The sequence below is a fragment of the Cardiocondyla obscurior genome, linkage group LG26, assembly GCF_019399895.1.
Source record: "Cardiocondyla obscurior isolate alpha-2009 linkage group LG26, Cobs3.1, whole genome shotgun sequence".
Taxonomy (NCBI): Eukaryota; Metazoa; Arthropoda; class Insecta; order Hymenoptera; family Formicidae; genus Cardiocondyla; species Cardiocondyla obscurior.
Genome location: NC_091889.1, coordinates 1402344 through 1414125, shown reverse-complemented (window position 1 = coordinate 1414125; position 11782 = coordinate 1402344). Strand labels below are relative to the sequence as shown.

Below are 11782 nucleotides of genomic sequence, written 5' to 3'. Positions count from 1 at the left end.
TAAAAAATTATCTAGTCAAAGTTTAGAACTTCTAGAAAACACCGCACTACGTAAAAAAATAATGTGAATAGATGTAATTAAGCGGCCTAAAAGTTTGAAAAGTGGATCGTAGAATACCGCGCGCATATATCAAATAACGTGGCAGCTGCGTCTTCATTACATATTCTAAACTGGGATTAAGAATTTCAGGGAAAAGCAGCTATTGTGAAAGAAAGGGAAGAAGATGTAGAACGAGGCGGGAACCAGGACTCGCGGGAGCACTCACGGGATACGTCGCGAATAATAAAAACTATGCACGCACGGTCGCGAATAATAAGCCGTGTATCGGGATGCACGTCGTTCATATTGCATTACGTATTCTCCCTACGTTTCTTCCGGAAAAAAAAAAAAATGCGTAAAAAAAAAGTCGATGGTTCTCGGTCAGTCGGTCCTCCTGACCTGTTTTATAGGTTTCACAAAGCTCTGGAAGGTTTTTTCGAGGATTCGGGAAAAAAACAGACAAAAGAATGCGAGCGCGTATGGTGCGATAAACCTGACCAACGCATGCAATTACTGAGCTGTAAACGATTATTATTAAACGGACAGTTCTGCGCGATGAAATAAATATCGAGTATACGCTGTTCGAAAGAAATACAGCGTCAAAAAGTTATATAGAAAAAATTGCTATTAAGTGTTTTTTTTTTTTTTTTTTTTTTTTTTATTTTAAGTAAACATTTATCAAAGAGCTCGTTAGACTGAAGACCATATAGAAGATTCAGAATTACGATTAGAATTCGCTCGTTCAGATAATCTGTCTCGTTCCCGAGCTTTTATCTTGCACACGCGAGTTTGATGTTCGTTGCGTTAATATACTAGACAATATTGAATCCCATTATCGTAAAACGATAAAAAAACAAAAAAAAAAGAGAAACCTTCCTCTCCGCAAACTTCGGCTTTTTAGTCCGCGACCGATTGTAACGATACCACAAATATCAGTGATTGACGTGTGCGTGTTGTGTTGTGTTGTATTGTGTGGGTGGGAGCGTGCGTTTGCCCGGATGTGTTTTGTTTTTGTCTACGCTCGCTTTCGAGTCTTTCGACCCGAGAAATTTCTTGTCGCACAGTACCGGCGATGAAACCGATTAGTTAGTATTATACGTGGTGTTGGGATGCATTCCCTCGAGTCAGTCACCGATTTCGATACCGACGATGACGAGTATCCTGCGAACGATGGCGACTACATCGTCTACAGCAGCAGCAGCAGCGGCAACGGCAGCAACATCAGCGATAACGATACGACGAGCTGCGGTGATAGTGTCACGGTGAGCTCGCGGGCGTGTCGCGTGCGCGAATTTGGCGACTTCGAGGAAAATTATGGTTGGATTCAGTGCCGATCAAAGAGCTTTCCGGACCGCACGTACTACTACAACACGCGCAGCGGTTGCAGCACGTGGTGCAGACCCGTCTCGCGCTTCATAGACTTGCCATTTGTCTCGATCAAAAGGGTGAGTTAATTACATTTTGAGAGAGAGAGAGAGAGAGAGAGAGAGAGAGAGAGAGAGAGAGAAAAAAAAAAAAGACCTGAGATTATGCTTCTACAGTTTTTTTTTAATTTACATCTCGCGACCGTAAAAAGCTTCGGATTATTATGTGAGCTTGAAAGTAATCGTTTCGGAAATTTTTATCAGCAGGTAAACTACGCGGATAACGTTTTGGAATCGACAACCGACTTGGAACTGATGACAGTGTCGGATGACGAAAAGGAAAATACCTCGGAACGCGGTCTCAGACATGGAGATCTCGCCAAATCGCTGATCGGCATATCGGACGTTATCAAGCGGTATTACAACGCGCCCGAGATAGGCGAGACCCTCGATGCGAATAATACGAACAGCTCGGTCGACGAGCGCGCGGACGAGCGACGGGAGGAGTGGCAGCGGACGGGTGACGAGAACAACGACGCGGAAGATGCGGCAGGTTCGCCGTTGTACGCCGCAAACTTCCTCGAGACCGAGCTTTTCGTGGGGAAGGACACTGTGGACACCGAGGGATCCAGCCGGATATTCAGTTCCCCGCTGATGAAAGAAAACGCCCGTCTTTCCAGCACGCGGTGCGGAAGTGTGTTGTATGGTGTCCCGCGCCTGAAGCGGATCAAACTCGAGAGCCAATTGGTCAAGCAGAGGAGAACGCGCGTTACTCGGGTGCCCGCCGGACCCAGGCGGATCATTAGCGACATGTACGGAGTGCGGACCATCAGCTACGACCTACCCGAGTCGGATCAGGCGTGCAAGGTGAAATGGTTTACGACAACGACGCTGAGCGCGAGCGACTCCGACAGCGGGGCGAGCGTTTTACACTCACCGTCGCGACGCGAGACAAAAACGCCGTGGTCGTTCAAGTTCGATATCGGGAGAAACCTGCGCCAACCGTTACTAAGCGAGTCGAGTTCTAGTCCGTCGTCACGGTCCGATACCAGCTCTAACTCTAGTTCTAGCTGCAGCTGCAGCTGTAGCTCTAGCTCTAGCTCTAATTCAAGCTCTAGCTCTAGCTCTAATTCAAGCTCTAGCTCTAGTTCTAGCCCTGGTCCTAGCTCCAGGTTGAGTACCAGAAAAATCTAACGTCCGAAACTAATATTAAACTTTATTACACGAACAGAGTTGTCTTTAGAATGTTACCAAAGAATCTGTATTCTGTTTTAGATTTAAGTAATTTAATTAATATATTTTTATTAGAGTTGTATCAAATGAAATCTAGTACATTGTAAAGAAAATATTAGGAAGAGTAACTTTATGGGATTATTTATTTCAGAATGAGAGAGAGAAATACATTTTTATATTATGATTAAGACTGAAAGTAATTGAATTCTTTTTACTTAAGTGAAATAATTTGAAGCATTTCTTTCTTATATTGAATATTTCCTAATAAGTTCTTTACTGTGCGTAGAGCTTCATTTTAATTTATATCAGGCAAATTTATTTCGTTGACTAGTCCTAAAGATTTTTATTTTTTAAAGCGTACGATCAAGAAACGATGTTTGATACTTGCTATCTTTAGTTTTCTTTTTTTTTATTTCTTTTACACTCGTTAATTTGATAATTAACTTGCTTTAATTTATTTGTACTTGGTCGTACAATGACTTAAGTTTTCTCTCAATAATTTTATACTTTTATGACACACAAAGAATAAAAAAATATAAAAACTACGAATAATTTATTTTTCTCAGAGTGAAGGATTAAAAAGTTTTTTCTTTTTTTGTCAAAATTATTAAGTTTTCGGATAAAATGTGTGCAAAGTTAGTATTTAATCAACGTTAGCCGTTGTCTGGCATAGCATTTTAACTCTCAAGCCTACGACACCATGGGTAACTTGAATTAAAATTTTCTCTGCGAAATGGAGGACAACTGGGCGAAGAGGAGCGTGCCTCCTCGCCTTGCGGGTATTCTCGGTATCCCCGCGGTTGGGATCAGTAAGGTAGGAGTGCCAGAGCAGCGTACAGGGAGATGCAGGTGCAACGGTGCGCCTCGGATCCGTCACCGTGCCTTCTCGTCTCGCTTTAAGCACGAAGGTTGCGTTTTGTTGGTCTCGCTGCGGCGATAGCGTTCTACCGCGCCGCGTTATACCGCTTCGCGGTGGCGAACGTCAACGGAGCGAAAAACGGACTGTAGGAGGAACGGGGAGAGCGGTCGGAAAACCCTTCACGCGATTCAAAAGACGCGACGCTCTTCCGACTATATACGAGAACCGATTGCTACGGCGACGAGCGATTTACGACTAGAGATTTATTTCCGCGGATTTCATTAATTGTGCGACGAAACGTCCCGACTGCGATGAGATTGTCGCAAGGGGATTCTTTCAGTTCACGCGAACGGGATATGGAAATGAAAGTTCTTGCTGTGGCAAGCGTCGTTGCTGCCGTTCGATTTGTTTAAAAATGGAAATGTTCTGCTAACCCTTTTGTACCTCTATTTTAAGACGTCGAGCTTACAGCGCTTTGTAATTGAAACTTGAAATATATAAGTAGCTGTAAATGCGTTGTCGATTTCTTACCTTGCACAGCAGGTCCTGGTCGTCGAGCGGAGAAGGTCGGCTCCTGTCCGTGGGTTCGGCATCGGGATTTCGCGGCTTGCATTCAGTTCCATCCGTCGAGGCTGCTCCGCGCCGGTCGCAGGGTGTCGCGACAAGGATTAAACGCGCCGTGCGTTTCACAAAAATCACAGCCGGTTTTCCAGCCCGGCCATATGGCAGACGTAACCTTCGCGCGAGTGTTTATTCGCAGCCGGCGCGCCGTCTCGCGGTTATTCGCGCCCGTCGTCATCGTCGCGTTCGTCGTTGAATCGCTGACCGGAGAACGGATTCGTAAGGAACGACAGAAGTGTGAAAAGACTCGCACGGACCGGCTGGCTTCCGGCTGCCGATGCGCGGTTAATTTCCTTTCGGTAGGTGCTAGGTCGCTCCGATGGATTCGCGACCGATGGCGCCATCTGTCGGCTATTAAAATCGCAGAGCACATTCTGCGGGCGAGCGCATTCTGATTAACGACGAAGTGTAATGTCTCTTCTTCGCTGCTAGCTCACCGTTGCGACGACTTCTTTTGTAACAGCGAGAAAAAATTTGAATAAAATAGAATGATATAACAAGATCGGCTCGTCACATTTTTCTCTTCCTCTCTTTCCACCTGGATGATCTTCGCGTTTTACGCTGCCATAGAATCACAGCGTCAGCCTGAAACACGAGAGAACAAGTTACGCTTCCTCTCCTTTTTCCTATGCCTTTTTCTTTGTTTCGTTCGCGCGAAACGATATGTTCCTTACCAGTAGCATATGTCGCGAAGCTCTTTCTCATCCGATTAATTTCCACTTAATAACCTCTAATGCGTCCCGTTGCCGCCGCGAGAGTGAAGATTGAGAGCTTCGAGGCCGTCGGGATTCCAATTTAATCCCAATCTTATTCTTCGATACGGACCTAAGCGCCGTTTGCTCGAGCCGGCCATCTGCGCTTGCGGGAAAGCTGTTCCTGCTTGGCTGTGCGCACAAATGTTCGCCTGTCAACACGACGTACGCTGGCGCTTATTCAAACGCAATCATTAAAATTCCTGCCTGATTTGTCGTCGCTCGAAGGCGTCCCGCGAACAAATCTCTCGGACAATCACGAGGACGCATACGCGAACGAGATTTATGTCGTGTCGCGAGCGAGGAGAGAAGGGGGCCGGTATAATACAAGCGTGGTAAAAAAAAAAAAAAAAAAAAAGGAAAAGAAAAAAATTGGAGGCCCAGACACGCACTCGGCGAAGATAAGGATCCCCGCGAAGCAGCCGTGAACTTTGCACCGTGAGAGAGAGAGAAAGAGGATTTCGTGTAGCCTAACGAGTTCCCGCGCTTCCAGACAATGAAGTACATAAAGCACATTGCGTGCGTATTCCCTCTCCTTTGGTGGCCCGCTACTCGCGCTGCGGTATTCGTAATACAGCGAGAGAGGAAATGTTTTATCGTTACTGCAGATTACCGCTATAGTTAATCCTCCCTTTTCGAAAAGTTTCAGATTATCGTTTCCTTATGAAATTACCTCGCAGCCTCCCCGTATTCTTCTCATTTCCCTCCGCTTGTAACTCTGGTGACAACAAAATGAGATTAACTTAAATTCACGTAGAAGTTTCACTGTGCTTCTACAGCTTGACAAAAATGGTCTGCTGATTTCTGGACGGTCCCGTTGGATTTTTTATTTAATTTGAAGTCTCTTCTTGCTCCACAAAAAGTGCCAAGCCTGTACATCATCGGGAAATAATTTTTATAAGACTTATAAAAAGTGACAGGTATGTGTTTTAGGTTAAAAGTAAAGTTACACTTAAATAAATTATTTTCAGGCTCTTAAGTTTAATTTTTGACTTAAATACGGCTTTATTTAGTGTAGTAGAGTGTTTTAATTACATTTTAATTATTCTCTTAATTGTAATTAATTTTATATTCTAGATTCTTGGTGATTGGAGTTCTGCGAGGGTCACAGAAGTTTCACTGTACTTGAACAGTTTGTGAAAATAGTTCTGCGTTTTCCTCGAGTGCCCGGTTGGATTTTTTATCAAATTTAAACCTTTCTCTTGCTGCCCAAAAAGTTCCAAGGCTCTACATCGACGGGAACTATTTTTTATAAGTGTTTTAAAAGTGACAGGTATGTGTTTTAGGTTAAAAATTGAAATATTGTTAAAAAAGTGTTTTTCAGGCTTTCAAGTTAAATTTCTGATTTAGATTCGGTTTTGTTAAGTGTAGTAAAGTGTTCTCATTACAATTTATTATTATTTTTAACTGTAAATAAATTTATATTTTAGTTAGCTGGTGATTTTGAGTGCTGCGAAGGTCGCAGAAGTTTTACTGTGCTTCTACAGCTTGGCAAAAAAGTTCTGCTGATTTCTGGACGGTCCCGGTGGATTTTCTATTTAATTTGAAGCCTCTTCTTGCTCCACAAAAAGTGCCAAGCTTGTACATCGTCGGGAAATAATTTTTATAAGACTTATAAAAAGTGACAGGTATGTGTTTTAGGTTAAAAGTTTGAGATATTCATAAATAAATTTTTTTGGAGTTTCTAAGTTAAATTTCTGACTAAAATTCGGTTTATTTAAGTGTACTACAATGTTTTAAATACAATTAAATTATTCTCTTAACTGTAAATAATTTTATATTTTAGATATCTTGTGATTGAAATGCTGGGAGGGCCGCAGAATATATTGCTGTGCTTCAGGATTTTTTAAAAAATGTTCTGGTGCATCCTCGAGTGTCCCGTTGGATTTTCCATCAATTTTGAACATTCTTCTTGCTGCCCAAGAAGTTCCAAGTTTGTGAATCAAAGGGAACTATTCTTATTAAGACTGTAAAAAAGTTACAGGTATGTGTTTGAGGTTAAAAGTGGAGATATTGTTAAATTAATTTTTTTGAAGCCTCTAAGTTAAATTTATGACTTGAATTTGGTTTATTTAAGTGTATTGGAGTGTTTTAATTACAATTAAATTATTCTCTTAACTGTAAATAATTTTATATTTCAGATATCTTGTGATTGAAACGCTTGGAGGGCCGCAGAATTTATTGCTGTGCTTCAGGATTTTGTAAAAAATGTTCTGCTGCATCCTCGATTGTCCCGTTGGATTTTCCATCAAATTTGAACATTTTTCTTGCTGCCCAAGAAGTTCCAAGTTTGTGAATCGAAGGGAACTATTCTTATTAAGACTGTAAAAAAGTTACAGGTATGTGTTTGAGGTTAAAAGTAGATTTGCTCTTAAATAAATTATTTTCTGGTTTTCAAGTTAAATTTCTGACTCAAATTCGGTTTTGTTAAGTGTAGTACAGTGTTCTAATTACAATTTTATATTTTTTTTCCAAGTTATATAATAAGGACAAATTAAAAAATATTTAATTTTTTTGCTAACTCTACGGCGCTGTCACCAATGCTTTTATCTCTCTTGCCCTATTGGCTCTCCTTTACCTCCGTGAATAGACCCGTGCGCTATATTCGTGCGCAATATTTCTGTGTCCAATTGCACCGTGTTCAATTGTACTGTGTGCAACTGAGTGCCACTCGTTTTGTTCGAACCCCACTGATCCTCTTATGTTACTTCGTGATAAATACATCTCGCTCGCGTACGTATTGTGTATATACGTTGACAAAATACAGTACGAGTAATCGCAATCTTAAATTCAGCGTTAGTTATGCTACGACGTGCATACAACATTTTATTGAGCTTGATACTCTGATACATATTGCTGGATTTTGCCGACAAATTTTTCGTAGGTCCATATTCAGCCGTTTTAGTTAGCTCAAATTGTCATGCAAACGTATTGTTTTGATAGTTTTTTAGGCACTTCTACAAACGAAATGTCAGAATCAGAGGTGATGTTTGAAGAAGAGATTTCCCCAGAGCTATTCTCGGATATAGATGTATCGCAAAATACAAACAATACCGCCAATTCTGACTGTAAGAATTTATTCTGAATTTTTTGTATTAAATGTTTTCTTCCAGTGTTAATATCAAAATGTTTTGCTTCAGCGAGCTTTATGTCCATTGTTAATGAACCTGAACCTTCCGACAATGTACCTGAATGGAAAGGCATAAGTATGGAAGAGATACGCAAGGGTCTTGGTATATATGAGTATCACGAGCATCCACCAATTGTTGTCTCTTCACGTCATACAGTATTATTTATGGTATTATTTTATATTGAGGAAACATATTTATTTAAGATTATACAATTTTCTTTCAATTATTAACTGTAAGTATTGTCGTATTTTGCTGAACGTTTTTTTTTATTACATTGCATATTTTACTTTTTTCCAAATTAGTTGCCGCTGTGCACACCAGGACCACCGAAACCATATCCAACCCATCAAGTAGACAAATGGAGTCAGGGCTTTGTACGAATGCCACATTCTACACATAGTTTGTACCCGATAGAACAAGTATGTATTGCTTTTTTAATGAAATGCAAAACATGAATGCTGTTTAAAAAATATATTGAAGTCAATTATATAAATTTTTAAATATATTAAAATTAATGCTTTGTATATAATAATGATACTCTACATCAGTGCTCGGAATAAAATGCACATTTTGGCCCGATTCTAAATACTCCTTCGTTGTTCTTACCGTAGCTTTAAAGCTAGCGGCTGAGTTGCCGATCACGCATGTGACGCTATGTTTCATTTGTCACATACAAATGTTCCTAAGACATAACGTCACACGTGCGATCGGCAACTCGGTCGCTAGCTTTCAAGCTACGGTGGGGGGAACGGAAGAGGAGTATTTAAAATCAGGCCGAAATGTGCATTTTATTCTGAGCACTGCTTTATATCCAGATGTAAGTAATTGTTGATATTAATTTTATTTTTAGAAAAGTGGAAGTCGTTCTTGTCGAAATAGATGGGAAATGATTCAGGAAGCTTTGTTAAGGAACATTATTTCCAGTCAGCAATTAGAAAATGCTATACTTTCGTATAATCAGATATACGCACAGCGCTGGAGTTTTGCAGCGCTTCATCATTTTTTCTCTGAGGTATATTTTTAGGAGATGCAAAGTATTTGAATTATATTTTTCAAAAATTCTATTTAATAGGAAAATTTTGATGTAGGTTATGGACCCAGAAGAAACCACTATATTTTTTGAAACTTTGATGCCAAAATTAATTCAACTAGCTTTACAACTTCCTGAACTTTTGACTGGTGCGGTACCCTTGTTGAAGCGGCATAGTAACAGTTCCATCAGTTTAAGTCAATTACAAGTAGCTTCACTACTAGCGAATGCATTTTTTTGTACATTTCCCAGACGCAATTCTAGTAATCCACAATCAGAATACGCAACGTACCCATATATTAATTTTAACAGGTAAGTTTAAACTACCAAAATTATTTATTTTAAGTTATTTAATCAAATATTGCATTTATTTATTATGATTTTTTTTTTGTTTCTATATTTTAGATTATATGCTGCTTATAATGAAAAACATAGCCAATGCGAATCAGTAATGGAAAAGATTAAATGTCTTCTCCATTATTTCAGGAGAGTAACAACTAAATGTGAGTGTACTATAACTACGAATTTTTTAAATCCACTAAATGCTTATATAATTTGTTGATAATTTGCGATAAATAGACATAATATAGAACTTGAATCATATTATAATTTTTACGTAGAGCAGCACCTGAAGGTGTAATAACAATTGAACGACGTTATATCCCATTGGAAAACTGTCCGAAATGGAACTTACAAAGGCAAAAATTGCCACCATTACACATAACAAATAAAGGGACCATCGAAAGTGAGGGAGCAGGATTGCTCCAAGTGGATTTTGCAAATAAGTGAGTATTTAACTTTAATTTGAGAATTTTACTGAATATTATTCAATGCTTTAATGAACGAGATTATAAAACAAATATAACAAAAAAAAGGTTGTTGACGTTTTTTTTTTTTTTTTCTTATGGTACAGATACGTGGGTGGAGGTGTGCTAGGCTTAGGCTGCGTGCAGGAAGAAATACGATTTGTTATATGTCCAGAGCTTATGGTTACTATGTTGGTTACGGAGGAACTGGACGATACAGAAGCGCTTATCGTTAGCGGTATTGAACGTTACAGTAAATATGAAGGATACAGCAACACTTTCAAATGGAAGGGCGATTTTGTAGACGAAACACCAAGAGATAATAGTGGTAGACGTATGACGTCAATTGTTGCTATCGATGCTCTTTACTTCAGGCAATCATCATTGCAATTTAATATGGACAATGTAAATCGTGAGCTTAACAAGGTTTGTCATAATGTTAATGCCATCATAATTATTCATCAGAATAGATTTATGTAAATGGTTGTGTAATTTATGTCTCAGGTTTCTGACCCTTTGCACAAACATGGAAATAATTTTGCTTATAGATCTTTATTATTTTAAATTAAAATTTTTACCTAGATTATAACATTTAATATTCTTCAATATTATATTCTCCTTTAATTCTATTGTAATATAATATGTTTTGTGTAGGCTTACGTTGGATTTGTCGGGTCTGATATCTACAAGAACAACTTGCCTGCAATTGCAACAGGAAATTGGGGATGTGGGGCATTCCGCGGAAATCCAAAATTGAAAATTTTAATACAGTTAATGGCTGCTGCAGTTGCAGGCCGATCGATGGTCTATTTTACTTTCGGAGACACGAAGTTGCGAAACGACGTGGCAGCGATGTATGCACATTTGATTCATCACGATATTGATATAGGTATCTGTCTATACATAAATTATAGTTTTTATCTTTTGTATTCATTAATTAAAAAAAAAAAAAAATGTTTCTATTTTAGCACGACTTTATTCAATGCTGTCAGAATATCGTCGAGAGTCTGCATCAAATGCTGATTCGGATTTTTATCATTTCTTGTACAACAGAAGTAGGATAAAACCGTTGAACAAATATTTGCCGTCAAAGACTGAGAGCTCTTTAGCAAAGATCTCTGCCGAGTGTCAAAAGGAGACGCTATTTAAAAGAAATAAAACCGCAACTTTATCGAACAAAGACGTCGGTAAAATGCAATATAGTTACTCAGCGGCTAAAGAAAAGGAAATTGCGGAAGAGGAAAAGATACTGAATTGGCTTACAAACTACGAAGACGATAGCAATGATGATAGTGTAAAAAATGATGTCGAGAATATGTGCGATAAGCAACCTAAAAGTAATGTAAAAGAAGAGAATCGTCATAAAAACAACGAATTGCAGGATGATCACTTTGCAGATAATGTTATGGACAGAGAAAGCGTACAAATAGAATATAAGGTAACAAATAAATTGGATAACAGTGGGAATATTTTGAATTCGAAAGAACCAGCGAGTCAATGTCTTATTAACATTCAAGACACACCGAAGAAGATTAAATCCGAATTATCTACAGAATTGAGTGATAGCGAATCTATCAAGATTTTGAAAGATTACGCTCCGGAATCTTGTAAACAACAATCATTCCCGAAAAAGAGTGGCCAAAGGAAGATCTCAGATTTCTTTCAGCGAATAACGTGAATAGATGTTTCAAACCAATACCGATATTAGTTTATGTACACTCTGTAATTATGAACATTCTGTGTAGACTATATAATTTTAAATATTACAATTTTCAAAAGTCTAGAGTAAATTGTACATAAACATCCGCACAAGCTGGAATTATTGAGGCATTAGCACTAAAATTTTTTTTTTTTTTTTTAAATTCGCATTTTGATATTTTATACTGTCTTAAGCTGCGAACATACACCTGTATAAAATAAATGTAAAAGTAATAACTTATATATCTT

The 11782-nt window shown here is 38.9% G+C and overlaps 2 protein-coding genes across 9 annotated transcripts; both read left to right on the top strand.

The window, feature by feature from the left end:
- The first annotated feature begins 992 nt into the window (after nt 1-992).
- LOC139111990 (histone H3.v1-like) lies at nt 993-4618 on the top strand. Of its 2 annotated transcripts, none has more exons than XM_070672715.1 (2): nt 993-1484; nt 1671-4618. In XM_070672715.1, exons 1-2 carry the CDS (start codon nt 1149-1151, stop codon nt 2595-2597), a joined length of 1263 nt encoding a protein of 420 aa, XP_070528816.1. In that variant the 5' UTR covers nt 993-1148; the 3' UTR covers nt 2598-4618. The 2 variants fall into 2 exon arrangements, with proteins under 2 accessions (XP_070528816.1, XP_070528815.1); XM_070672714.1 differs by having other exon boundaries at nt 1668-4618.
- Nucleotides 4619-5243: 625 nt separating this feature from the next.
- Nucleotides 5244-11770, top strand: LOC139111977 (poly(ADP-ribose) glycohydrolase). 7 transcript variants are annotated; one of them, XM_070672688.1, is made up of 15 exons: nt 5244-5788; nt 5946-6141; nt 6299-6496; nt 6655-6852; nt 7010-7748; nt 7844-7936; nt 8009-8166; nt 8302-8418; nt 8850-9011; nt 9088-9341; nt 9435-9532; nt 9655-9814; nt 9943-10261; nt 10490-10724; nt 10804-11770. In XM_070672688.1, exons 5-15 carry the CDS (start codon nt 7409-7411, stop codon nt 11511-11513), a joined length of 2646 nt encoding a protein of 881 aa, XP_070528789.1. In that variant the 5' UTR covers nt 5244-5788; nt 5946-6141; nt 6299-6496; nt 6655-6852; nt 7010-7408; the 3' UTR covers nt 11514-11770. The 7 variants fall into 7 exon arrangements, with proteins under 7 accessions (XP_070528789.1, XP_070528786.1, XP_070528788.1 ...); XM_070672685.1 differs by having other exon boundaries at nt 5257-5788; nt 7820-7936; XM_070672690.1 differs by having other exon boundaries at nt 5300-5788; nt 7010-7207; nt 7812-7936.
- The last annotated feature ends 12 nt before the right edge of the window (nt 11771-11782 follow it).

Bases quoted from the DNA above. Each gene is read 5' to 3' on its own strand.
- LOC139111977 (XM_070672685.1), top strand. From the start codon at position 7,409: ATGCTTTTATCTCTCTTGCCCTATTGGCTCTCCTTTACCTCCGTGAAT. The intron at 10,262-10,489 runs GTTTGTCATAAT...TGTTTTGTGTAG, and splicing joins TAAATCGTGAGCTTAACAAG to GCTTACGTTGGATTTGTCGG. The intron at 10,725-10,803 runs GTATCTGTCTAT...TTTCTATTTTAG, and splicing joins TCATCACGATATTGATATAG to CACGACTTTATTCAATGCTG.
- LOC139111990 (XM_070672714.1), top strand. From the start codon at position 1,149: ATGCATTCCCTCGAGTCAGTCACCGATTTCGATACCGACGATGACGAG. The intron at 1,485-1,667 runs GTGAGTTAATTA...AATTTTTATCAG, and splicing joins CATTTGTCTCGATCAAAAGG to CAGGTAAACTACGCGGATAA.